The sequence below is a fragment of the Numida meleagris genome, chromosome 6, assembly GCF_002078875.1.
Source record: "Numida meleagris isolate 19003 breed g44 Domestic line chromosome 6, NumMel1.0, whole genome shotgun sequence".
Classification (NCBI taxonomy): domain Eukaryota; kingdom Metazoa; phylum Chordata; class Aves; order Galliformes; family Numididae; genus Numida; species Numida meleagris.
Genome location: NC_034414.1, coordinates 28,966,209 through 28,993,540, shown reverse-complemented (window position 1 = coordinate 28,993,540; position 27,332 = coordinate 28,966,209). Strand labels below are relative to the sequence as shown.

Below are 27,332 nucleotides of genomic sequence, written 5' to 3'. Positions count from 1 at the left end.
ATCTCCTTTGGAAGATGACTCCTCTTTTTTCTAGGTAATTTCTCCAAATAAGCAGAGAGCTGAACAGCAAGGAAGAAATGATCAGGTATAGATCATTATCATGTATCCAACCTCAAGGTGCTAGGGGTGCATGGGAATTGTTCCCATCTGATAACAATTTAGGCACCATTATAAATGAGTTGTTTCTGTCAAGATCCTTGAGAATGGATGGCTGCATCACAAAAAGCAGCTTTACATTTTGGATTAAATGGATTGATGATAGTAATCCTAATAGAAAAAGAATAAGAGAAGAACTGTAATGGGAGCTCAGCAAGCCTCTCAGTTCTGGAATTGATCCATTGGTTGGGAGAGTGGTAGAGGCAGACTGAATGGGTCTTGAGCTTTCTGCATAAAAAATGTATTCAACTTCTTCTCAACATAAATTTTACATAAAAATGAAGGCTGCAAAAGTTAGTTTAAAAGGTCTCCAGTTCTAGAAATGTGTTGCTACCTTTTCTGTTATCTTTGGAAATTGTTGTTTATCCAGCGTAAAAAAGTCATGGACAAATTCTGCCTTCAAGATCTGTAAACCTGATCAGTGTTTTTAAACCCCTGGAAGCAATGCTTTGTTTATCTCCAAAAGTCCAAGAATAAGCTGATTTTGCTATTTTTAATCTGTCCGGAAATATGCAAAGAAGAGAGCTTAATTGCAAACAGACCAAACCTTATATAGGAAATGGGTATGTCCCTTGGGGGCACCTAAAAAGTGAATGTCTGAAATTAAATTCAAACACTCCTCTCCCTTGCTCCCTGAAGCACGTACTCTTGGAATGAAAGAGAATGCTGTATGCTAGCATAATATCCCAGTAGTTTCTTTCCATTATAAAACTCAGGCTATCTTAATATTCAATTAACAGATGTTTCCCAGCATGTATGAGCTCGAGGTGACTAGTTGGATGTGTTTGTAATAAAATCACTAAAGAGAGGAGAGAAAAATTAGAAAAATAAAAGCCTAATTGCTAAGATCTTAATTTGGTTAACAGAGAAAAATGAAGCAGGAACATTGCGATTCCAAAATTGCACGCACACTTTTCTCAAGAGAGTGCTACTGCACCGAGCCAGCAAACAACACTAAAACTTGGCATCATCAAAGTGTTTCCCGTCACCTGCCCAGTGATTCTGAAATTAAATTATACCCTGTCATGGTTAGCATCCTAAGATGGACCAGACACATTTAGCTTAACTAAAAATCTCCCCAAACAGAAAAAAAAAAAAAAAAAAGGAATGACATTGTTTTTGTACAGGCACAGAAGCAGGCTCTGACTGTCAGTGCCATTTTAGTGTTAGCTCTTCTACAGTTCACAGCAGGACCACTGAGCACATCATGTTATTCTGTCTGGATGTGCCCTACACCGTGTCATGAGGTTTGGCTAGAGTGCTGTACCAAAGCTGTATTCCTGCAGGTTTGGAAACAAGCTCATCTCAGAGCCACTCAGGCATTCGCACTGCTACATGTCTGTCAGTAGAGCATGTTTTGCCATACTCTCACAAGCTGAAGTGGCACGGCCGGGCCACCTGGAGAGCACAGCATGCTGACTTGCATGCTGAGTATTGCCCTCAATGCAGAAGGGTCTGCCATGCCTCGCATTATCAGTAGCACTGCCCTGCTCTCTGGGCACAGTGTCTCTCAAATTTGATTCCTAGCCTCTGTGTTCCATGGCCTAATAGGCATAGTGGTCTGGGTAACGTCCTGATTGCTGAGCAGCCTGCTGGCAAGAGTGCACACAGGGGACCCAAAATCTGTAGATTTATTGCTTGTAAACCAAAAAGTATATTAAAAAAAAGAAGTGATAAAAATAGTTGGGGAGCTTGGGGACCGGAAAGGCAGCCAGTGGAGATTAGATGCATTGCTGGTTGACTCATCCAGCTTATTTTATTGTAGCACAGTTCCAATAACGGCTGTATTATTTCAGCTTATGTGCAGTGAGCAGACATTTGTTTTGCATCGAAGCTTTTTCACATAAATGTGCTCCATTTTTCATTTCTCCTTGCATTTCCCAGCTTTTCAGCTGGCAATTGCAAATGGGAGAGGTGATGGCTCCAAAAGAATATTAGCCAACTTCTCAGCTGGTATAAATCAGCAACACCCCCTGGTCTTTAATAGAGCTATGCAGCTTTATACCAGTTGAATCTGCCCCAACTTTTCTTTTAAAACACGTCCCACCTTATAAAGAGCTGTGTTTTCGTCAGTGGTGGATTCTGAAATTAATGAAAAGTACTGGCCCAACTGCCTCACAGAGCAAATACAGTGTGCATCTTGGATCAGCTTTCCAGTGTGTGGCTGCATTCAGTCAGAGGGACTTCTCTGCCAGAGAACAATAACAGCCATCATACGCTGCCTGTGGGACCTGGGCCGTGACCGAATATCCTGCAGAAGGCATGCACATGGGCCAGACACTGCACACTGCATGCTACCCACTGCCTCCCAGCATTTTTAGCCCCTGCTTCACTTCAGTTCATTAAAACCATTGGGTGCTTTCATGTAAGTGGCTGTGAGGAATAGTTAGAGAGAAAATACGTGGAATGTGTGTCAGGCTTCATTAGCTGCTCTCACCTTGCTTCACAGCTTGAAAAGTGCTGCCGTGCCAAGTTGGGCTGCATTCAGAGGCACAACAGTTTGGGAATAACTACAGGGAAGGAGAAGAACAAATATTTACCATAAGCAACGTGAAATCAGGTGAATCTACACCTGCCTCACAGGCTGTGCTTTTGTTACAAGATCGTGGTGTTTTGCAGCCTTTAGGGTGCAGACAGACTGAAGGAATGTTTTGGATTCTGTGTAGCTTTTTAGAAAAGGCTGTTAAAAGGTGATTTTCTGGGACAGAACCTGGTGATCAGGTGGGTCGCTTCTGACCCATGTTCCTGTGCATCTCATTATCAGCTCTCAACCAAGCCAGTCTCTGCAATGTGGGCAAATGCTGCGCGGCTGTGTAGCTGTGGTAACCAGAAAAAGAGCTTTATTTCTTCCTTGTTCATATGGGCATTTTTTTAGCTGTAGGAAAGTTTGTGGAAGAATCTGCCAAAATGTGACATCAGAATCTTCTACCTTATTGTGGAAGCTTTATGGTAACAGGCTTTTCCATGGCCATGTTGTAAGTGAGGTGTACAGCTTGCAGCCCATCCCTACCACAGACACACACAGATCCCTTAAAAAAAAAAAACAACTGAAAACCCAGTGTAGACATTCAGACAGGTATATAACCAAAAAGAAGGTCCAAGCTGATATACAATCAATTTATACAAGTGTGTATGAATAAAGTTACAACTACCTTTGTAACCATCAACTATTTTCTATCTTAGAAAAAATGGCTCCATTGTTTTCTCATAAACTTGTCAATCTCATGAATATCCAGTGACAGTCTTTTACAGGAATAAATGGTGAGGTAACAGCAGCGTTGTGTAGGACTGAGATAAATTTGGGTCTGAAATAAATGACGACCTCCATAGGAGGTAGAGTTAGGAAACAAGTGTGTGGGAAAATTGGAGTGAGTGAGAAGGCAGCAGGGAAAAGGAAGCCACAGTACAAATTAAAGATTGCAAGTAACAGGGCTGGATGCCAAGAGCCTCAGAAAAGAAAAGAAAAAATATCCTTGATTAGCTAAACTGTTTGCTTTACTATATAAAAACTGACCTCCTCGAAGAGCCCTGGGCCCTGGCCTCCTGGGTGTCTGAGTACGTGCGGGCGAGTTGCTGCCATGCTGATGGCAACACAAATACTTCAGCAAGAATCTTCTGCCCCATGGATTTCCAGTAAGACCAGGTGCAAACACTTCAGCTGGCAGGAGCTCTGCCCACGTCAAGCCCTACGTTTTATCCAACCTGGCAATACATGCTTTCCTTTTTTTTCCTAAATTGCTGTAATAATCGTGGTTCCATTAGCTATGTGTGACTGTGCGTGTTGAAGGGAACTGCCGTGTCTCAGAGCAGCCCAAGCATGACTTCCAAACAGACCAGCTGACGGCAGAGCCAGTGTAACGAGCCCACTTCCCCAGCCGAGCTCTACACAACCATAGGAGAGACAGGTGTGATTTCTCCTGCGCTGAGGCCTCCCATAGGCCCCGGTTCTGTTGCTGCAGCCAGCGGGGCCCCTCCGCTGCCCCGTGTGTACAGAGCTCTTCTGGTGCCCTCATCCTGGATCCCCAAGGATTATTTCAGTTCAGTTGAAGTCTCTGCCCTGCCCAGAAGATGCTTTAGCACCGATATCCTCATGGAAAGCCATGGACTAGGCCAGACACCATCTTAATGCAAACGGTCATTTGCTTTACCCACTGTTACTGATAATGTCTTTCTCCCACTCATCCATTCACAGTGGTATCACCAAGTTGATCCTCGCTGCAGAGGGGGAAGTCCAAGAGCTACAGGGAATGTGCTTGAGCACCTAACATGTGGGTGTGCTTCTAGAGTTTGCTGATGCTTTTTGAATGGGAGTTGTTCTGTCAAAGACACAACATGAAAGAAGGGCTATTGCAGACAGAGCTGCTTAGAGAGCACAGCCAGGAAGAGTTATATATGGAAACATCGCCTGAAACATTTTGTCAGTAATTCTCTTTCTTTTACTTGCAAAACTGTTACTTGCTCTCTAAACACCCTTCTTCCATCACTCTGTAACTGCAAAAAGCCAAAAGAGAGGCCAGCTCGTGAAACAACCCGGTACAATTTAATTAAGTAACATAAAGTCTGCAAGAGAAGAACTCTCTTTAACAGAGGATGGAAGCATTACAGGACTACTTCATAATGGAACAAGATTGAAACAAGCAACATTTAACCTTTGTAAAAACTTCTAGAAGTGAACTTCTCTAAACACGTTTATTACTATCCCAGTTTTATAGGTGGAGAAACAAAGAGGAGATTGTATTTACAAGGCCTCTAGAAGGTGTGTAGACATACAGCTCTGGTCCTGAAGTGGAAATCTATATTCAAATTTGGGACTATATCTCCCTGTCAAAAACTGGAATCACATGGGTATCTAATTGCAGATTTTTAGCCATAAACCAAACCTTCTAATCTATGCTAAATCATTTGTTCAAATTGCACAAGGCTACAGGGTGTGCAGAACATGCTTGCATTGAACTGTTCGAGCTTTCCTTGTTTGAGTATATTAAGAAAGATGAACATGAAGGTCAGATGAAGGCAGTTTGCAGGGACCTTGAATGCAAGGTTCCCGAGCATTTGAGATTTACTGTACTAAAAGGTGTATTCCAGCATCCTCTCTGAGGAAGAAAACAGATTTTAAGCCCAACCAAAATCAAATCCCTCAAGCAAGCTTAGCTCAGGAATGTGAGAGCCCAATATCAACAGCAGAGGGACGTCACTAAAAAAGGAAGAAATAGTATCAGCTGCCTTCTGTTCATACTAGATTGTTCTTCCAAGAATCTCAAAAGTCTTCTGAAATGCCAGTGAACTTTCAGTACATCCTTTGGATGGATGAGTGTTAGAGATGAGGAAACAAAAGATGGGAGGCTGTGCAGCCATTGCATGACACAATGGCATTCGATTTGGGGTGAAGCTGCCTTAGGCAGTCAACACATACTTAATTTAGACATCATGTGAGATCTAGTTTCAGTAGTATTGTACACAACCAAAGGTGGTCCAGGGCTTCTAATTTCCTTGTTTAACTAGTAGGTAACACAGTCACTTCAGACATTTGTGCAGGGTTCAGCAAAAAGGGATAGAGCAAGTTACCAAATTGTACCAGAAGACTTTTCAAATCAGGAAGAATTTGCAATTGTTGGTGTGTAGGTTTGTTGTTTCTGCTGAGGCAGGAAAGCATCATGGTAGAAAGCGAAGGCAGGAGGGACCCTGAAAGAGATGCTCGTGCACCACAAAACAGTGCCTAGGACATGCTACCTAATGAGTAAAGTACACTGAATACACAAAGCCACATTAAGGCCATGAGAATATTGGCAGCCACTTGTTAGCCAAGCATAGAGAAATGGAACATTAACAGTTTCTGAGCATGGGCAGGCTGCACGCATAGGAACAATTTCCATTGCAAGTTTTTAATTCTGCTGGCTTTTTTGAAAGTATCTGCCTGCTGTTCCAGCACGATCAGAATGAAGACAAGGGATTGCAGTATGATTGGCACAGCAAAACTAGGAAAACAATAATACAAAATGGGAGTTTGTCACGTAAGTAGAGTGTATTAAACTGATTCTGTATAGTATTTTCATCCCAAAGTACTTAGAAGTTTGCATGTAAATGAATTACTTCCCTGTGGCTTAAGTGCAACTACATCTGGACTGAAATGCAATTGTCCTCATTGTGCATCCACTGCTTAAGCTGCTTGTGAAAGATTTGCTTTGTTATGCATTTGGTTTCATCCAGCTGTTCGCAGTAAAATGAGGGCTTTGCAGCACCTGATTCAGATTCACAAACTGGAAAGGGCAGTTGTTAATGCCAGAGGTCCTCCAACCACCAAGTTTTTTAAATCAAAATTCAGAGATGTGTTAATATGTGACTGCAAACAATTACAACCAATAACATGTGACCCCCTGCTTGGTGAATCTTGAGGAACTGGCGGTATCGCTTGCATCTCTGGAAAATCGCTGCTACAGTTGTTAGGGGTGGCAGGTCATTTTGTTAGGAGTTTGCTGTGTCCTGAACTCTTTCTCTGCTCTTCTTCCAAACACCCGTGACTTAAAGGGAACTCCTGAAGATGGGAGGGAACTAAGAGACTAAAGGAACTAAAAGAATTTTATTTTATTTTTCCATCAAATGGAATGTCAGTAGTTGACGCACTTCCTTCATGGGTTCCACCTTGATATAAGAGACCTAAAACAGCCTAATTCCACACATTTTCTCAGTAGTTGCCAACTTCTTTTGATACTATTTCCTACCTACTCGTTTGATGAGGAATAATGAAGCTCGGGTAGTAGAGCTAAATCTGTACTATACTGCAGACCTCTTGCATTTATTTATTCCTGCTATGTTGTCAGAGCTTGTTTCCCTTGGCGGGTACAGTACATATAGTAATGAGAAGCTTGACGTACCCTGCCATCTTCTTAGTTCTAGTTCCTTATAGTAAAGTTACCTTTACTCAAATAGAAAATAACAATCAAGAGAGGTTATATCATTTTTTGTACATTCATACTTTATCTGAAGTCAGTAACAAAGCTGAGACTGTTCTGTGATAGTCTCCTGTACTTTCTGCTGGATGTCATCCCCACCATTTTTAAGCAAATCATCACCTACAAAATCTAGCTCTGGACTTTGCATCATTGTATTTTCATCAAATGCTCTAGGGATTAAGTTTGAACCTGCCAAATCCCTCCCAGTCTGCAAATCATAAATTTCTAAGTGAAAAAAAATTATTTGTGTTTGTGAGGAGAGGGGGTTTGCCAGGCCATTTTGGCAACTGCAGCAAGTGGCTTATGGTCAGTTCTCTTAAATAATAATACAGGAAACTTTTTACATTCATGGACAGATGCCAAATCCTTCCTCTCTGACACTCAGGTTTTGTTAGTATTCATTGCACAGAAATTGCTGTCCTCCAGTTCTGACTATATAGCAAGAGGATTAGCTCAGTTCTCTTCTGGGGACAACCCTGTCTCGTGTGTGCCATTAAGATACCATAGGGCTGCACCCTCTTCAATGACCTCTTTCATTTTCTGCAGTTGTTATCATTTGTAGTCAGAGTCAGCTGGATGTCTTATAACAGTGCCCTGGGGTTGGCAGGTCACACAACCAAGTTACACATGTTTCCTAGGGCTCTCGTTTCAGCAAGTCCTTGTGCCCGCTGCTTCTGCATGCGTCTCAGCTCCTCTGTAACCTTGCTGTGTACCTGGCTCTGACAATGTCTCTCCCCAGTGTTTTATAGCTGCTGTGAGAAATTAGCATTTTTGTCTGTCTAGCCAGCTTAGTTTCTTCTCAGGCAGCTCTGAAGTTCTTTACCATGTTATTCTGTGTTTTTTTTTTCTGCTGATCTTAACATCATCTGATCTGTGTAAATGCTGAAAACTTGGTCCATCATCAAACATCTGCTGTATTTTTGGAGAAATGTCTCAAGTTTGGTGAAGCAATCTAAATCACCAGAAACTGTGATTCTCAATTTGCACAAAATGTGTGTTCTGTTTTTTAAGGGCTTCTGCCAGACCCTGCTGACATATGAAGCATAAGAAAATATTTGGCATCAGCCACTTCCCCGGAGATTTTTCCTCTTGTAGGTAGTGGAAAATGATCCCTCTGTACACATGTATTCAGTTCTTTTAGGTCTATTCGTAAGCAAAGGTTTCATCTCTTTTTTTAGTACACCCATTCTGATGGTTTCACTATGCAGTTTGTGGTAATGAATATATTCACCTCCTATTTTTGCCTCTGCTTTAGGACACAGGGAAACTATGCCAGGGTTGTAGATTGTGGATGTGGAGTAGTCTTCAAGCTCTTTTTCAATGGCTTGATTCCCCCTTTCCAAAGCAAAAGGCATCTTGAGAAGGCAGAAGACTGTCTCCCTTTTCTCTTACCTTATTATTTTTGAGCCTATTTCTTACCTGTCTGACTGACTTTCTAACCCTGTTGCAGGACTGAACTCACCACATTACTCCAAAGTTTTACCAGTTTCTGTTGCGGCATGGCTGCTGGCAACACATAGGCTCATGCACCAGTAAGTGCCTTAGGGCCAACACATGTCACTGTGTTACAGAGCATTGGAGGCCCTTTGTACCCCAGACACCTCCATAAACCCACTCTCCCATAAACTCTCCATGGGGCTCAGTGCTGCTGTCCTTCAGGGCATGCATCTACTGGTGGCACCCTCCAAGGAATTATGAGGTCCTGCCTGTTCACATTCTCTATCCTGGCATATGCCCAACACCCCCACTTACTGAGAAGGGACTCAGGTTTTTGTTGCACAGTAGGGAGAAGGGCCTGCCATGAAGCTTGGATGCACAGTTCCTTTTCCCATCAAGTTCGGGGAGATTCAGGTCCTGGCCCACCTTTGGTTACCTAGGAAGGAAACAAAGCAGAGTTGCAAAGGAGGCCAGATGCAAACAACATTTAGGGCCATGTGCCCCCTTCTAATGGGACTATGTACTGTCAAATCTCAACAGCTCACACTTAAAGCCACATCATCATGGAGTATGAGCACACAACTGTTGTTAAAAGAGAGCGAGTGAGAAAAAAATAATAAAAAGAGACAAAATGCAAGAGGCTTAGGAGGCCCCTGGTTTCCTTAATGGAATTAGCCCTTCCTTTATGAATTCCAGGGCTAAACGCTGTAAATGTGATTCACATACTCCCTCCTCTCACCAAAGCAGAAAGATCTGCTAGACACATGTTCTGAGTGGAGCAGGGGAAGATATGATGTGACTCTAGAGCCTGGAAGGCTAAAAGGAGTAGATGGGGAGAGCTCTGCAGCCCTTGATCTTTGCAAGATTTACTGCCTTTGCCTCTTGCAAAGATCTTTTTTCTTTTCCTGGAAAATTGCTAGCTTCTAGCAATTTAAAAAAAAAAAAATTGGCTGGGGCAGTAAACAAGATCTTTGAAGGGGGAAGGAAGCCAAGAGAAAGTCAGGCCCATTAGTCACGCAGCTGCATTTCCTGTCACAAAGGACCCCAGTTGAGTAATCACTCAAAATATGCTTGTTATTTTTTCCTATTTTACTTCAACTTTCAGCCTGCCAATATCTACTGTAAGAAAAAATTAAAACAAGAAAAAGCAGAAGTCTTTTATCCTCAGAGGGGAAAACAATATAGAAACAGACACTGATTTACATTATTTTTCCTTTCTTTAATTTTCATGGTCTAAAAACACTTCAATCATATGAGAGGAATGTAAGTAGCTCAGAGTGAGTCTGAGGCAGTCCTGGTGTTTTCAGGGTATACCATTTCAGCAGGAGTGTGGGTGTCAGAGTTCCTAGGCTCCATGTCCAGCTGCTACCAATAATTTGCTGCACAACCTTGACTGAGTCACAAATTAATTTATCTGTAATTTATTTTGAGTGTATGAAAGGTAAAGATGATAATAGCTTCTATATAATTGCTTTGTTAAGCTTCATTAATAACCCTTATAAGTAATATTAGGTCTTCTGAAACTTTTGTTCAAGTTTTGTCCAAATATTTGTCTAAAGAAAAATGGAGTGAGGACTAAAAGACATAGACTTTTAATTTAAAGCAGAACATTCTTATGAACAGATTTTAAAAGAACTTATATGAATAAAAAGTTGAAAATAGGAACTCGACTGTGAAATAGGAGAAGGAAAGCCCTGCTGACACAAGAGCTGGAGATGCTCAGAGGTAGAAAAATAGAGCAAATATGTCATAGCGTACAACCGCTTTTACAGTATTGGAACTATTGACCAACTGTACCACTTGCCCACATCCAGATCTTAGGTTTAAAGATGGTGGCTCTGATCAGTCTGGTACCATCATCAAAAAGATACCACGAGTTCATGAAAAAAGTGAAGCCAGAAAAGTGCTGTTTTTCCAGATTGCAACAAAGAAAATTCCTCTTTTACCAACAAATAGAACTCCAAAACACCAAACCCCACATTTTATTTACTCGAGACTAATGAGTGTGGTGACCAGGCCACCTACAAAGAACGACCATAAGCAAGCTTCAGGGCACATAACAATTTGTCACTTATATTCCTGATTGAGGTACCTGCCTATATGGCTACATGAAAATGACTCCAAAGGGAAAACTCCTGTTTGGACTGTTATATGAGTAAGCCGAGAGTAGGTGATTGTAGTTTATGGTATGTAATAACACGACTTAAAATACTGCACAAAAAATGACGCTCACATTTGCATGTAAGTGGCTGGTAATGTCATATAATTCTCTAATTTGCACACATTTGATACCACAGATGTGCAGTTTTTAAAACCACAGCTTATGAGCAGATGTGATTTACACAGCAATGGAAATCACAGCCTCCTAAAGCTCATTAAATGGTGCAAACACAAACAAATGTGAGACTTATGCTGTCTGGTTTAAGAGACTTTGAAAAGCTGTTTCCATGTATTTTGTAAAGCAAGTCAAAATGATCACTTATGCTTATTTACACTGATTGGAAAAGTAAAGAGTCTTGTGAAGCACAATCCAAATATGAAAAATTCAGCTCCAAATTATGTTTGTAAAGATCATTCTGTGTCTTTCCAAGTGGCAGGCAAGGCAGTCTATGCTCCTCAAACAGGCACACGAGTGTACACTCCCTGGTTTGTGGTCTGAGCTAGCACTCGGCTGCGGGGGCTCTCTGCTGCTCTCACACCAGATGACTTTCACTGCTACAAAACCCAGCCTCCTAGATCCCCACAGAATCTGAGATTCTGTGCAACAGCCATAGTTCTATGTCCCTAAAACCTGCTCTGCTGTGGTCTGCTCTGCTGTGGTCTTAAAAAGGCCATTTCCAGTGATTGCTGGTATCCTCATAGCTTTGAAATTGTATACTGGTATGTATGAATGAGTGGAAATAATTAGTTTACAAAAGCAACATAAACTTGGAACATTCTCTTTTACAAGTACCACTGCATGTGGTAATATTTCCTACACTTAGTGTTACAGGGGCATATAAATCACAGGTCTGATACATCAGACTGTGTAATAAATAGCCATCTATAGGATTAATTATTCCTGACAGGCATTTGGGCAGCAACTAATATTTATCTATTTACCTACCTGCCTATTTTAGAAATTTGTATGGTTCTGTAGATATAGTACTCGAGTATCTGCAGACCTCTGAACTTCTGAGGTATCTGTTCTCACCATGCGAGTCTGATGTAGATTAGTACTATTAGCTCTGTATAGATGTGCTACTAAAGTCCTAAGATGAATGACTAACCCAGAATAACCTCAGAAGTGTATGACCTCTTGATTCACCTCCTGGCTGCAAATAATTTCTCAGGCATATATGGGAAACTGAGTCATAAAGAAAAAAAGTCAGATGCCCATAAGCACATAGATGGCAACAGAGAGGGAAGCAGACCTCATGGTGTGTGTATTAAATTGCCCTTCCTTGTCTTCAGTGAACTGATGGTATCTGGTGAAATTGCTCCTAGTTGTTGGCATTGCAGTGCGGTGCTTCTGTGATATGCATGGAGAAGACCTAGAAAATAGTCACTTATTAAGATGCTAAGTTAACTGGAACACAGGGCAGTTGCTTAGTACATCAACAATGGAACTTGTCAGCCTTACCACTAAATTGCTGCATGAATTTGGGCAATTCCTTCACATCCGCATGTTGTCATTTTTGTAATTTAATATAGGGATAATAACACACTTGGAGGTCCAGGCAACAAATTTGCTATATAGTGCTGTTCCAGTTCTCATTTAAGACAGTGGAATGAGAACACTGGGAAGGAACAGGGAGAACAGTAGTTTTCCCATTCAGTTGAATGAAGTTTCTACGATACAACTCAAAAATCTCACTCTTGAAACAAGCGTGGCTGGTGAGAACACTTGAATTTCCAGTCCCATGTCGATGCAGAGCTGTTGTGCTAGGAAGGGTGCAGCTTTGCAGCTGTGATTTAAGGATTCTGCGCCCCTCGCCTGTCAGCGTGGGACGGGACTCTTGAAGAGAGGCTTGTGGTCCGTGGTCCGCAAAATACACAAACCTCAGGGTTGAACAGAGCTCATCTTGGAACAGGGGAGAGAACAAGGAAAACCTTAAATGTGGGGCTCTGCTACTGCTGGCTACTGTATGTTAACATCTATTTATTAACATACAAAGAGATGCTGAAACAGAGTCCTCTGGATCTGCCCCAGAGCTGGTTTTCCTATCCTCCAAATACAGCAGAATTGAGCTGTATCTAGATACACTTTCAGAGCAAAACTGACTACAAAAGAGTTAACCTGAGTAGTGGCAACACTTCAGTAAAAGTGAGAGAGGTGGAACTCAAGTCCAAAGTCTTAATAAAACGCAGGTGTTTTATTGTTAGGTTAAAAACTCCTAGTCTAAGACTCCAGCAAGCATTTAAAAACAAGGAAAAAATGTGCTGTTGAATAAGAAACTTGGAAAGGCTACAAGTGGCCATGCTAGGCATTTATGGAGAATGCAGCATTCACTGGCTAAGGCCTACCATAAAGTTCACGATGGGAAAACAAAACATATATTACATGAAGGACACCTCTTACAAAATGCATCTGGTCTCCGATGTGTTACACCTGGGATTAACTTTTGATATTCTCCTTCCCATCATCCTGGCTTTGCTCTTACTACTCTCTGCAGAGTGTTCATACTGTCACTTTCCAGCTCTTCCTGTTTCCTGGTCTGTTTTTGGAACTTACGAGGTGACAGGCAGCGTGAACATCACATTCAGCGCACCGATAGCTCAGCTCTTGCAACTGCTTTTGTGTCAGGGATGGGACCTTTTCCTCTGAAAGAGAGAATGGTTGCTACTGTAGAACTAGCTAGTCAAAAGAAGTAAGGAAATCACTCATCACTGTGTTCTCCTTTTCCCCTTTCCTTCCATATCCCAAGGAAGCAGAAACACTTAGGGAGCATTTTTCAGTAAACTTCACTGAGTTTGGTTCACAGATTTAAGTGACTGGTGTGAACTTTGAGCTTTACCTTCAAGTTCCTCATGAATTTTGAGAAGAGAACTAGTTATGACTTACTAAAGAGAAGTGGAACATGAAGAACTGGGGAAGTCCAAATGTACTTACAGTGTTCCAAGGCCTAAGATTACTGTGCTGCCAATATTGTGGCCTTTAATTAGTGTTATGGAGATAGGCTGGGTATTTTTGGTATCTGCATAGTGAAAATAACTAACTAACTGCCCTCCAAAGAAACTCATCCACCCAAGAGAAAGTTAGGTATCAGTTTCTCTGGTCTTTGCCTTAGTGATAGAAATCAACTGTCACTACTAGAAGAGAAGGAAAGAAATAGTCCACGGAGGACCTAATAGGACAAGAAGCAGAAGAGCAACTTTCAGGATTTAATGCAAGAGTTTAACAGCTGCAATTTAGTAGGAGACAGAAGCGGCAGTGAAGATGGTCAGAATTTGCCTTCTTCACTCCTAGCCATCATCAAAAACTGATGAAGCTTCCTGTGAAGATGCAATGGAAACACAGACTGCAGATTAACAGAGGCCCAGGAGTAGAAATCTTCATTCAGAATATCCCAGAAGTCCTTGTAGGTATCTTTATGTCAGCCTGAATTTGCCTGCGATCAGCCCCATGAGGACAATCAAGAGAAGTCTCTGTCAGCATCTGCTAGCTGCTCCCAGTTTTAGATCTTCCCTGGCCTTCTCCTTTCCTCCTTCACCTTTTAAGACTGCTTTTCATCCCACTCCTACTCTCCTTTGCAGCTGCTGGTTCCTGTTACTAACTTGGGTCAACAGTTCTCAGTCTCAGACAACACCGCTTTCGTTTGTTCTTTGCTATGCGAGGGAAACAACCCATGCTTTCTGTTCCCTCCTGAAAAGTCACCACACCTCGAGCTCCAGCAGAGCTAGGCTAGTCCCTGTTCAGCACAACCTCTTGCCAACTCCAGCACTTCAGACTGCAAAAACTGACGATGCCACGGGTCTCAGTGCTGGGAAACAGCCAAGATCAAAGCTAGAAGCTTGGTTTCTTTTATCTCTCATCAAACTGGCCTTTATTTTTTCTTTAGAGTCTTAAAATTTTTTGTTATCTTTTCTGATGTGTGTTATCACAGTGAGTCACTGAGAAGTAGAGGATGGATTTCCAATAATACGTGTACAACCAGACTGAAATGTTTTCAAATTAGCTTGTTTCAGCTCTGAAATAATAATGATGTCAGTCACTGAAATATTCGCGACAAATACTTTATACTAGCACTACATCTTAAAAATAATCAGTAGCATTAGACCTTGTTGTTACTGTCAAATCTTCCATATCATACAAAATAGAGAAAAATTATTCCTTTTCACTAATCTTTGAGCTGTAAAATTATCTTATATTTGACTTAAAGTGAGCGATGAACTTAGCATCCTGTTTCTTATTATTCTCTTTGCGTGTTAAGTATTCCTTTTCCAAATTTCATTTCCTTTGTGCATAGTTCTTTTAAATGTCTGAAAAGAAAACAAAAATCCTTTACAGCTTTCTTCTTTACTTATAGAATTATGTTGTTAGCCATTTGTAAAAGAAGCAAAGATCCCCATTTGAGAGAATGATAAATAGGTAATTCGTTGCGGGAGAAGGAAAGGAGGATGACAAGACTGAGATTTTGCCAATAGCACAGAGAGCAGAAGAAAAGATTAAATTCAGAACACTGAAGAAAGTGAAATCTTTTCCTTTTTTGGTTCCCTATCTATACCATCTTTTTGGGTGTTCTTTAAGGAACAACTAAGAATGTTTTTAACCTTATTCTCCTTTTTTTTTAAAAAAAAAAGAGTAAAGAATTTACTCTAACTACTCCTTATTTTTTGCTTGTTGTAGCCTACCCTAAAAGACTTCAGCACCATCCCTTTCACAGGTGATCTGTAGCTCTTCTATGGGGAGTGAAAATATCTGAAGTGCTTATATGTAGAGCAGCAGGATCCTATAGCCTTCACTTCACAACAGGTTAGAAATGGGTTTAAGGAACAGCAGTGCACTCATGGCAGGGCTCACAAGGGATAGGTAAGTGAGTACAAAACTGTTTGTTTTTCCTTTCCCTTGCATTACTGTGGGATACTTGCAAACATTTAATTAAAGCTATTGTATACATGCTTAACTTGGAGATGGTGGTTCCTTGAAACCGTTACACAGGAGCACCAAAGAAAATACAAGGGAGTCACTGAAGGAAAATACAAGTGAATTAGAAAAGCATAGCAACCGGAGAATACATTTCCCATAATACAACAGTCAAAGGTCATGAGGTCCCAGATGCTCAGTTGCTCATGCATATCTTCTATTCTCTCCACTTGCACGCCTACTCCAGAGAGGGCAAAGATTTAATGAGGATGGGGCTAGCTTTAGCAGTTCTCACCCTTCCTCACACCCTGCATCTGAAAGACCATTGAAAACATCTTTGAAGTTGGAACAGACTCAAATTGAACTGTCCCAGTGCACACATACAATTTTTTTTTTCTCATCAGGTAGAAAAATACAAGGTGACTGTTCTCTTCCGGCTGTCCTGGATATGAACAAAGCTGCTGAATCAAAGACTTACTGAATTTAGGGTGGAAAGGAGTTTGTCCAATGCATCTGTCTTTTCAGTCTGCAGTAGCTGCCCTTCTCAAACAGTTTCTACTAGCCAGGTCATTTTCCCTCGGTCCTTAGGAAGAAATCCTGTTCAGTCAAGACAGCATACTATTTGCTGGAAGTTTGGCAGGGTCAAAAAGTGACTGCAAAACCAATCTCTTGTTAAAACGCATACATTATCTGCTCAGATGTAGATACTATTAGAACTCAGAAATCTCTGATTTGCTATCAGGACCTTGAAGGTGATTTCAAAGTCAGATTTGTTAAACTTGGCGGCAGTATGAACATTATCATTTGCCATTAGCAGAGCTAACTGAGTTGCTCCAAGTCCCACTTAATCTATCCAGCTCACTACCCACAGCTTCTGACCTACTTAGTCACTTCCTGTCTCTGATTTTTCACCCCAAAACCTCTTTTCTGTGTTGGTCTGTGTCTGCCATTTAATCTTAACCAAACTTCCTTGGGCTTCCATTACTGTCAAGTACAACTCCTCTCACTGCAATACGCGCCCTTCTGCGTGCAGGAAAGTCGATTTACAGCCAACAGTCTACCTCTTCTCTTACGCTCTAAGTTCATCTTAGCTTTGTTTTTCTTCCTGTATGAGTCACTCCTTCCCCTCTTTGAGACACGGTGCCACACTTTTTGATCCCCTTCCATTCTCAGGGGCTGAGAAACTGCAGTATGCACCGTTCCTCTTGAGATCTGGAGAGTTATTACCATGAATGCACAACTGTCACATGGCAGATTCAGAAAAAGCTGAAAACTAAGAAATTGAATTGGCCACAGGCTGCCACAGAAAGTCAGATATTTTAATATGCTCTTCCTTCAAGCCCAAAATTATGACCTACTCTTTTCCTTCAAGCCTTTCTGAAGAGCTACTGAAGCAAAACACAACCATTTAGTCTATGCCTCCCAAACCTTGCATCTCCCCTGGTGCTTCTGGGCACCTGTTATAGAGATGCCTTATTGCAGAGATTAATACTGAAATACAGAGATGCTGTAGGCTGGGTACCAGCTTATGGACTTTCTCTGTCATCCGGGGTTTGCTCATGCTACTGTAACGTGCCTTTGAAACAGAGTTGTTCAGGCACTTTCCTTTTATGACCAGAATCCAATTTAAAGATGTTAACACAGAGCCATGGTGACTTTTGCTTTTACAGGGGCACTCCTGAGGTGGCCAGGTCTGTTGTTTCCACAGCTTCTTTTGCTAGCACAATGAAATTCAATGGACCGTGCCCTGTGCTCTTTGGATGTCAGATACAGAATATTCGATGGCAACAGCAACTATGTGTAACCCATACCAGAGAAGTGCTTAGTCTTTCCTTGCCTTGTGCTCTCTCACAGCTCTGTTTTCAATATAAGCACTTTTGCTTTTTCCTCTTTTTCTTGTGCTCATGCTCACTCTTGATTTTTTGTTGTTGATGTTAACAAGCAGAGATTATATGACCATTCACTGAAGGTAGCCTCCTAATAAGAAGAAAAATACCATATGGATTGGAAGAAGGAATTAGCTACAGGCCATTCTCATTAAGCCTCTCCTTCAACTTATCTCTGCTTAAATTGTATTTCTGAACTGCAGTCACTATATGGCATTGTAAGTCGAAAACAACCACTTGAGCCCTTTCCAGCAAGGCTTTGAGTGGCCCTGATACCGGGCTTGGAGAAGAGATAAGCAGTGCATTGAAGCTGCAGTATCGCTGTCGCTGAGGGCAGGGAGTGAATGGAAACACAGCCTCCCTCTGGCACTGCCTTGCTCTGGCTGGTGGGAAGGATCAGGCTGAGCAGCCCTGGTTCACATGCAGAGGGAAGCAGCAGCCCCCCAGCTGATGACAGATTAGACTCAGGGCCTGGGCAGTGGGAACACTGCAATTCTGCCTCAGCAGCATCTGTCTCCAGCACTAAAGGAATTACTGCTGCAGGCTGTGATTTTCTCAGCACACTGTAATTATACCAGGAGCCTCATTCCTGCCATTTTTCTTGACAACTTAAGTGCAAAAAGAAAAGTGGGTGAGAGAGCAGAGAAGCAGAAATTGGGAAGGGAGCTGGAGAGAGAGATCTGTTTATTTTGTTCAGCTCATCTCAGCAACTTTCTCTGGGCTCTTAGATCCACATGAATCACAGCCTGTTTTCCTCAGAGGCCGGTGCCAAGGTGCAGCTCCCAGCACTGCCCTGCACCCCACTGAGTCGACAGGACACATCCTTCCTGTGGACTTAGCCCATGGCAGCCGAGCTGAGCATGCCCCAGCACCACAGGCCTGGTGGTGCCCTCGGCCTGTAGTGAGGGCCAGACTCCAAACCCCGAGAAGGAACAGCCTGAACAGTAGTGGGGGGGAAAGCAGGCAAGAGGAGCTGTAGGCTGACTCCCAGAGGCCATGCCTAGGATCTGACCATTGGAAACTGTTGTATGTGGTGGCTCTCTATTTTAAAAGACAAAGGAAGAGCAGTACATGTTTGGATTCCCAACAACATCTGGTACATTTTGCTAAAAGAACGATGTCAAAAAAGAGCAAGACTTCTTTTTAAGACATCTCTACCCGAAGAATCTTTTTGTTTGTGCAGTTGTAACTCCTTAAAAGCTTGTTTGCCATTACTCTTTTCTTTGCTTAGGATTTTTTTTTTCAGTTTAAATCTAGGAGAACAGGACAGAAATATTTAAGAGTAGAATTTGCCAGCACAGCTTCATCATCCAGTACTTAAAACGTAGGCAAGGTCAAAACAATTCAAACTAATGCACATGCTCTATTCTTAACTTACTTCAGGGCTTTAATGCAATTGTCCAATATATTTTGAAGGCAGGAGAGCCTTGTCTGTGTCAAACAAACCACATCAAGGCTCTCCTCCCCTGGAAGAAGGCAGAGCCAGCCTTTGCAGCGCTCCTGCCCCTGTCCAGCAGGGCATCAGGGGGACAGCATGGCAGTGGGATGGAGACCCCTGGGCTAGGAGCCCCACAGGCAGCAAGTTGACAGCAGATCCCCACCTGCAGGGCCAAAACCTACAGATATTGGTGGGAAAGGCATGCATCTGGAGTCATCTGAAAGTGGCAGAAAAAGCTTGAGACATGGAGGAGAGAAAGGAAGGATTAGAAGGAAAGTGGAAAGAACACTTCTTACACATTTCACTTTCTTCTCAATCTGCTTGTGTGATGTTGCTGTGAGCTACTCAACAGCTGCAGCGCTCTGCCCCTAAAAGGGGCTGTATTTCAGTAGCGACAGAGAATTAATCCTACAGCTGAGTGCTTCGAGAGCCCCCTAGAATGAGCAGGGTGATAGAAATATGTTTCTTTGATTCACTATTATCCTAAACACCCTGGGAGCAGGGCACTTGGGGCAGCAGGCAGAGGCCCTGCTGGAGCTCCTCACACCTGAAGTCCCTGGCATGCAGTGCCTGATCCTGACCCATCCCTTGCGCAGTTGGCAAATCCGTCTTTTCTTTCACCTTCCAGGCAGAACACAAGTGTTGCCTTCCAGCTCTCTAGCACCGCTTCTGAAATTCAAGGAGGGCAGATTGCTCAAGCAAAAGGTGTTTGCTGACTGCAAGACTTCGTAGCCTGGGAAGATAAGGGTAGCAGAGGAGGACTGGGAGCAGGATGACTGGGCATATTGCGACTGCCAAGGACTGAGCAAGAGAGCTTTTTTTTCTGCATCCATTCAGACTCTCAGCTATTTCCTGCTTCATTCCTGCAGTCAGCATGCTCCACCTGCTTTTACTTAACCATTTCCTGTTTACTGCTTCCAAAAGCTTTCTGGTGCAATCAATACTCGGCCGCTAGACTGTCTTCATGGTCCTTTTTTGACAGGCTTCACTACATTTTCTTCTCTCTTCTCTGTACACAGACCTTTCAGACTGAGGAACTGGGGGCAGGGGCACATGTATGCATGCCTGTGTGCATGCATTTCTTATGGCCAAATTCAGTCTCTCGTTTTGTCAGGAAAGTATTAGCTTGCTCACTCCTTCTTTCTCTCTCCATATACTTTGTTCCCTTATCCTCCTGCACATTGCTTTCTGCAGACTCACCACAGAAACAAGCAGTATCACTGAAGGCAGGTTTCCCTTTCTGTAGGACAGAGGACTCCAGATAGTTAGAAGAAAGACTCCTGTTACTTTCAAGAATTTGACAGCTCTCCCACAGACAAGAGATTTGTTTCCTGGGATGCTTGCCCAAGGTTCACATTTTCTAGTTTTGAAAACAATGAGACAGTTCCTTTCAGTTTGCTGTTCAGTTTCTCAGATGGGTAATGCAAGGTGTGATCACACAAAGAAAAATAAATCCCTTTCCAAGTGCAGATGGATCCCACAAGACCCCATCCCATACTCAGACATGTCTTAAAGAAATCACTACAAAAATATGCATGCTTCAATTCTGCTCTCCTTTGCCATACTGTAGATAACACTGCAGCCAACACTAAAATCAAGTTTATTTGTTACTGCTTTTGCTGTTTGTTTACATTGTGTATTTCTCTTCTGGGGCTGTGAAAATAGATTTTTCAGTTTCCTCTCTGGTTCTCATGCTCTTGCATAGCACTGCAATGTTTGGGTTGCGGTGAGCACTGCAGGGGAATGTTCCCTTCTTAAAATAAATCATGGAAACATTTCTGTTGGAATCAGGGCTTGCAAGAGTTTGTGTTTTTACTAAAAAAAAAAAAAGTCAGGACAGCTTTGACCCGATAACATATCCCTTTAAAGGGATCAGGCTTGAGGTGTGTATCAGTATATATATACTGACATATGTATGTGCACACACGCTCCCAAGTATACATGCCAGTTATACTGGTACAACTGGGCACTGGAAGCATCCTCAAAGAATGCTTGACATGTTGTCCCAGCCTGCATCAGACAGATCTGCAGATTCCTTCACTAGCCCTGTTGTGAGTTAGCATAAGCCAGTGGTGCTTGGGCTGAGGGCTCTCCAGAAAGCAGCAGAGATCCATAAGCATACACTGGCGTTGTTTCTGAGCTGTTCCACACTTCTGAGATGATGCTGATGGGCTCACGCTCACATTACTGAGGTTTTATTGTTTGTTTTTAAGAACAATGCTGGAACCATCCGGTTCCAACTGGAGCATAGCTCCATGTGACTACCATGCCCATAGCAGGGAGTCTGAACTAGATGACCTTTAATGCTCCCACCTAAACTATTCTATGATTGATTCTATGGTTCTGTGATTCTGTGTACAGGTAGCACAATTGTGTTTGCTAGGTGGCATGGCCTGGACATTACTGATATCCAGGCAGCTATCTGCTGTAGGCATAGGACAAACCCACTTTATTATTCAAGTGGTCTGCAAGCAGCTTTTGAATTTCCTTTTCAATCAGGTGTAATGCTATAATGTGATAGAAAGTGCAGCAATAATAGCAGAGTAGCACAATCCTAGGCTGCAGCAAAAGAGAACAAGCCCAAATGCAGCAGCCATAGACACAAAAACAAAGGCAGCAAAACTGCTTACCTTTGGAAGGCCTCCAGTAGGCAGGGATTTCCAGCAGGATGCCCTCACCTCCACTGCCAACCCTTAAATGAGGTTTGGGAAGGGGTGGATCCTGGCTCCAGCCCTTCCAGTCACTCAGGCGCATTGCTTGCACCTGAGCTCCCCTGGGTTGGCCCTGCCTTCCCACCAGGTGCTCAATCACTGGTTCAAGCCGTGACTTAGCATTTCCGTTACATCAGGAAAGGAAGCAGTTGTTTTCTGCACAGAAGTGTCTTTCAGATTGGCCCAAATATGTAAAATGTCTGTGTTGGTTCCCATCCAGCCCAATTCATTCAACGGTTTGTGTCAGAGTACTTGTCATCAGAAGCAATTCCCCAGAGTGAGTCACACCTATGCAATGATGTGTTTTCATCTTCATTTTATAGGGTACAGCCCTGGCAAATTCATGGCCATATTGTACCACACAGCTCTTATAACAGCAGCTCCTTTTCTTCTATCCAGCTGTCAGTCCAACAGGCAGCTACTTCCAAAAGAGACTCTGTGATTCAGGGCCCATCTTTGTTTTCCAGATGTTTCTTTCAACACTCTGTTTTCCGGTTACATTGCACATTCAGTGCATTCAAAATATTTTTGCCTCTCCCTCACCCTTAAAATGGTGGAAAGCTGGAATATATGAAAATGTAGGCAGAATGAGACTGGAACTGCACAGGACTCTTTCCAGGAAATGGGTAGAAGGTTCATCAGATGAGTCACTGAAACCTTAGATGACTAAATTCTTGAGGAATAAACTGTCAGGAATATGATACTGGACAGGACATTTAGAGGGAAGGAGAAACTTCTCAAATAGCTCTTGTTTGTTTTCTGTTAGTGATTCATTCCTAAGGAAATTGCCACATTTCTGGCCAGGATGGCAGCAGCACGGAGATGGTGCCAGCCTTCACGTGCAGCATGCAGCAGCGCTTGAGGCCTTGCAGAGCCTGGCGTTTGCAAGGGGATTGGGAGCTCACTTGTCCTGCCCCTGGGCTGGCCCTTCAGCTCCCTGTCCCTCCCCACGCCACAGGAAGGAGGACTTGAGGCCTGACATGCTTGGGTCAGCACAAAGGTGTAAGTATTGAAGGCAGGGAGCCTCTGAGAGTAATCAGCACGCAGCCAAAGTGAACAAAATGAGGCCGGGTCATCGGTGCACTTCTGCCATCTGAATCAATTTGCCTCTCTCTTAGTATACCAGCCAGTATGAGACCAAGAGGAAACGAAGGCATTAAAACTCCAATTTCTAAGCTCCTTTTAAAAATTTCTCTTCCTCTACCTGCTCCAACCAGTAAACCAAGTTGTATCAATAAAACTGGCCCGAAGCTCTGAATGTGTGTTTCAGAGAAGGTCTAGAGATTTTAAGTGCCAGTAACAACAGAAGCAGTCAGGCTCCTTCCACAGCTACCTCCAGAGGAGCTGAACCAGCATTAGCAGCAGCGGGAAATGTTTGCAGTAGTATCCGAGTGTGGAGAAACCCCAGCATTCCAGCAAGCCGCTGCCAGTTCCCATTTTGGTGAGTTTGACCTAGAGCATTTAGCATTTCAACATCAGTTTTGCGTCTCATAATGCTGTTTGCGTAATGAGCTCTCATTTGGTTCCTATTAAAATCACAGTCTTTCTTCTTCTAACCACTGCTTGTAAAAATCAAGCCGCCCAGTTTCTCATTAGATTATAATATAGGAAAGAAATAGTCCTAAATAGTAGGATGCACACCATAACCATTAGACAGAGAATTGGTGTCAATTTTTCCCCTCTTGGATATACAAACTTCAGATCTCAGAAGTAGGAATGCGCAAGATCTGTTAAGGGTTACTGAATCCATCTCCTGCAAAACCACAAAACTCCTCTATGGATGTTCCTCGGATAATGTACTGATAAAAAAGAGAGTCTACAGCTCCTCTTAGTCACAGCAGCAAGAAATCTCTTAAAGGTTGCAGAAATGGTGTGTGTCGCTCTATACAGACTGTCCCAGTGCCATTACCTCTTTGAGGCAGCGCAGAGCGGTTCCTTGTATTATATGTACCAGCACTTTGAAGAATTCCGTTTCAAATGTCTCAAACAATGGGGGTTTCACCGCTTCCTGTGGGAGCCAGTTCTGCAGCCTAACTCACTCCACCATCTGGAGTGTTTTCCTGACTGTCTGCCTGCTTGTAATTTTCTTTAATTGTGCTCCCACTCTTTCTCCTTAAAGGTGACTCGCTAAACTTTTCTGTTGTGTGAAGTTCATGTTACATGGTGCTCTTTTCTTTTTTATGATAATCAGGAAAACCTGAAAGCTTGACGGCTTCTTGTCTTTGCTCTTCCTTCCTCAGAAATAAGAATAAGTTATAAATAACTTACTTATTCTGGCTTTTCTGTCCACTCATCTCAGAGGCTTACCAGGACTGCCAGTATGACTGCGCTCTTTTTATAGATGGGAGAACTGAAGCACACAGCAGGAAACATCATGCAGAGAGCCAGTGGCGAGACCTGGGTTTTTAACCAGGTCTCTGCAATCGATAGTGCCCTACTTTTTTTTTACTTTTTTTTTTTTTTCAGTCCAATTCCTTTGGTGTTGTTGGAGTACCTAAAACAAGCTTTCCGAGAACTTTATTCAGAATTGTGACTGAAAGGTCATCCTGCTGAATATTTAACAGTTACTATCTTTCTGATGTGTTTGTTAAGCGTCCTAATTAAGTACTGATACATAAAACCAACAAAGCACTTTAACAGACTGATTCAGTCCCTCGGGCCTCCAAGCTGAGTTTCCTTCAGCTAGCCTATGTTTTCCTAGTTGCAGATTGTCCAAACTGAATGCAGTGTATATCAAGCATGCTCTTATCAGTGCGCTGCAGAGAGATTTCCTTCCTCCTCAGTGCCACCATGCTTACTTCACCTGTTGTATTTCCCTTAGCAGTGGTTTTCGGTAAGCCCATTTCTCAGAATCTGGATAGGCACTGAATTATAAATCTTCTTACATGGGACAATAACACTGCAATCAGTTCAGCACAGAGCACCATGTAGAGACTGATACCCCGGCTGGCACAGAGCCGCTCACCTGGGCCTCAGTACAGGCTGCCCTCAGCAGCACAGCACCCTGCGGGCTGTTCACAGCCACGTCATTCCACCTCCCTGAGGACATGCCTTAGGGCTTCTGCCTGCCCAGCCTGTCCGTGAGTGCCACAAGTGTCTCTGCTAGATGTGCCTGAGCATGTGAGACTTGTCTTTTCCCGGCCCCCACCTGGGGATGACTGTGACAGGCTACCTCAGTGTGGCTGGCAACCTGGTTTCAGAACTGTGCCCCACTGATGATGTGCCACACTGAACTGGTGGCATGGATCCTGTGCCCGATGCAACACTTTGTATGGCTGGAGAAAAGGAAATTAGAGATGCGGTAGGCAGAGTTGTATCTGAGGCTAGCACATAGATCTTCCTGGCTGTCACCCACTTTTGAAGCATGCCAGTAAGTGAGTGAAGCCCTTACCAGTGGAGTCGTTCCCCCACTTCTCCTCCAGGCCACCTTTATTCCGGATATCATTGAGCCAGAGCTGGAGGATTTACCGAAAGCTGTGAGGCTGCTGAAGGTCACTGAGCGCATTGTCTTTGCTTTCAGATTGAGTTTGAGAAATTACCGGTGGTGTCATGCCTGTGCCTCCTGGCCATGTGAATAGAGGAAGCTAACGAGCAACAACAGATTACATAAAGCAGGGAAATCCCCCTCCAACTTCTCCCATACTATCTCAAACTGAAGTTGATTTGCATACATACACTACAAATAACTTTGCAATGGCTTCTAGCCCCATGAAAGAGTTAAGTGTGCTTGTCTACATGTGCTTGCCTATAATCATTTAGGCCAGTTCCACCAGTTGAATCACTCAGAGAGAATAAAAAAGGCTGAATGAGAGCCTGTGTAGAAATCTAAGCATATCCACTCTCTATTCACAGGCCCTAGCTACTAAAAAAGTTTTGCTGGGAAGCTAGAGTGACACAAAGGTCCTCAACAGATATACACTGGCCCTGAGAGAGCTTTTCCAAATTGTTACAGTGGGAGCTGGACTGCGCAAAAGTTTGGCTCCAGAGCACAAGAGTAGCATCAGAAACTTTGCCGCACAGAATGAGTCTGGGTATTGGTAACTAAAAGGACAGTCAGGCAGGCAGCAGAAAGAGCACCGCTATATATAAGTACATCCATGTTCAACCAGTCTGTGAAATTAGGTTATGCTGAAATTCACCTTGATTTGTTTTGTGAATTAAACTGGTTTCCAAGTGGCTGGAGGAAATGGTGACTTTGTCATTTCATTCTTACATGTTGTCATTGAGGTGTCTGTCTTTGTTATGTGTTTCAGATGGAAAGGATCTAGCAAATTTAACCTGGGAAGGAACCAATCCTGCCCTGCAAACCATACAAGTGAGAAACACTGCCTTGAGAAATGCTTTACTCAGCACTGCTGATGAGACTCCTGGTGATACGCCCAGTCCGTAGAAAGGTGAAATGCGATCTTCACTGAGAAATGAATGAACAACAACCTTGTTTTTTAAAAATCCAGCAAAGCAGATAGTAGGCATTCTTTTTTTGCCTCTTTAAAGACTAACTTCAAAAGCAAGTGCTGTCCTCTGTACATGTGGGGCCATATTAAACCTTAGAATTATGAAAATTTTGAATTTTGTTGAGATTAAATTAAGTGACATAGTAATAAAACTCTGTGAACAACACCCATGTCAGTGAAGAAGCACAGGCCTCACAAGCCTTCCTAATTCACCCTGACACCTCACCAGTCTGGAGGAACGGGCAGTCAAACACGCAGAGCACTGGGTTTCCACTGCACTGTTTACTCACACCTTACTGAGACTGAGAGAATGCATGACTTGCTCAAGGCCGCTGAGGGCACTGGCTGAGCTGTGACTGACATCAAGTTATTTCCCGTCTTCAGTCCACACATCCTCAAGGGAAAGCCATGTATGTGCGGAGTTAGTGCTGACGGCTGATGCACAGTCACCATCGGCCCGAATGGTGGTTCAGTGCCCTGCAGTCATGGGGAAAGTCTCACTGAGCATCCTCGTGGAAAGCAGAGCACCCTGCACAGAAGTGTGGGAAGTGCAGGTAACCCAGCAAGGGGATCAGCTGCAGTGGGAGCACTGCTGGTTCTGTGGTGAGCAGGTTGCCATCTGCTGTTTGCTGGGCAGGTTTAGGGTGACCAAGGGTGTTCCTAGCGAACACAAGGCCCCTGTTAAATAGCATTGTGTACCCTTACAGCTGCAGTGTGGGAGGCTGAAGAGCTGTCAGGGTGAGGAAGCTGATGTCCCTTTGCTTGCAGCCACCAAGCAGGCTGGTGGGGAGAGGGCTCCTCTGTAGCTCTCTGCTTACATGCCTGCTCAGGCAGCTTCGTGCTCTCCTTGAACAAGGAAGTTTCCAGGTTTCCATCATAAGCAAGCTACTCCATTTCAATAAGTTACTTTTAAAAGCTAGTAGGTTTCACCCTGGGGAAGAGCAGTTCTCCAGCTTTACCAATTATGTGCTTTAAAGAGATTTTTCTTTAAATTTCATTTTAATTTTGTTTTAATCAAAGTTTAGATTTCATTCTTGTCAGCGTTGCACTGCTGTCCGGTCAGTCAAACACTGCTGAACTTGCTTGTCGCCATTTTATCTGGATATCTTGTAAATATTTGGTAGAGCACTCAGACACAGAAGTGGTTTTTGCTCTTACAGTCACATGCCTGGTTCCAGGACCTTTCAGAAGTACAAAAGACTGAAGGCAGGGAAAATTCCACTGAGACGCATTC

General features: G+C 43.1%; 1 protein-coding gene and 1 long non-coding RNA gene across 10 annotated transcripts in view; one reads left to right on the top strand and one right to left on the bottom strand.

Annotated features, from left to right (window-relative positions):
* The window catches only part of LOC110402076, a 54,906-nt gene extending 31,822 nt beyond the window's left edge, over nucleotides 1-23,084 (bottom strand). The window contains exons 1-2 of the long non-coding RNA XR_002440883.1: nucleotides 21,564-23,084; nucleotides 3,671-8,979 (exon numbers count right to left, since the gene is read on the bottom strand). This is a non-coding gene — a long non-coding RNA (uncharacterized LOC110402076). The remainder of the gene's footprint in view (nucleotides 1-3,670; nucleotides 8,980-21,563) is intronic.
* RAD51B (RAD51 paralog B) overlaps nucleotides 1-26,278 on the top strand; it is a 350,163-nt gene extending 323,885 nt beyond the window's left edge. For 7 of the 9 annotated variants that reach the window (XM_021403748.1, XM_021403745.1, XM_021403755.1 and 4 more), the window contains one exon: nucleotides 25,898-26,278. In XM_021403748.1, the coding sequence (XP_021259423.1) occupies nucleotides 25,898-26,034 (137 nt within the window). In that variant the 3' untranslated portion in view covers nucleotides 26,035-26,278. The remainder of the gene's footprint in view (nucleotides 1-25,897) is intronic. The other 2 variants (XM_021403756.1, XM_021403749.1) reach the window with 1 other exon arrangement.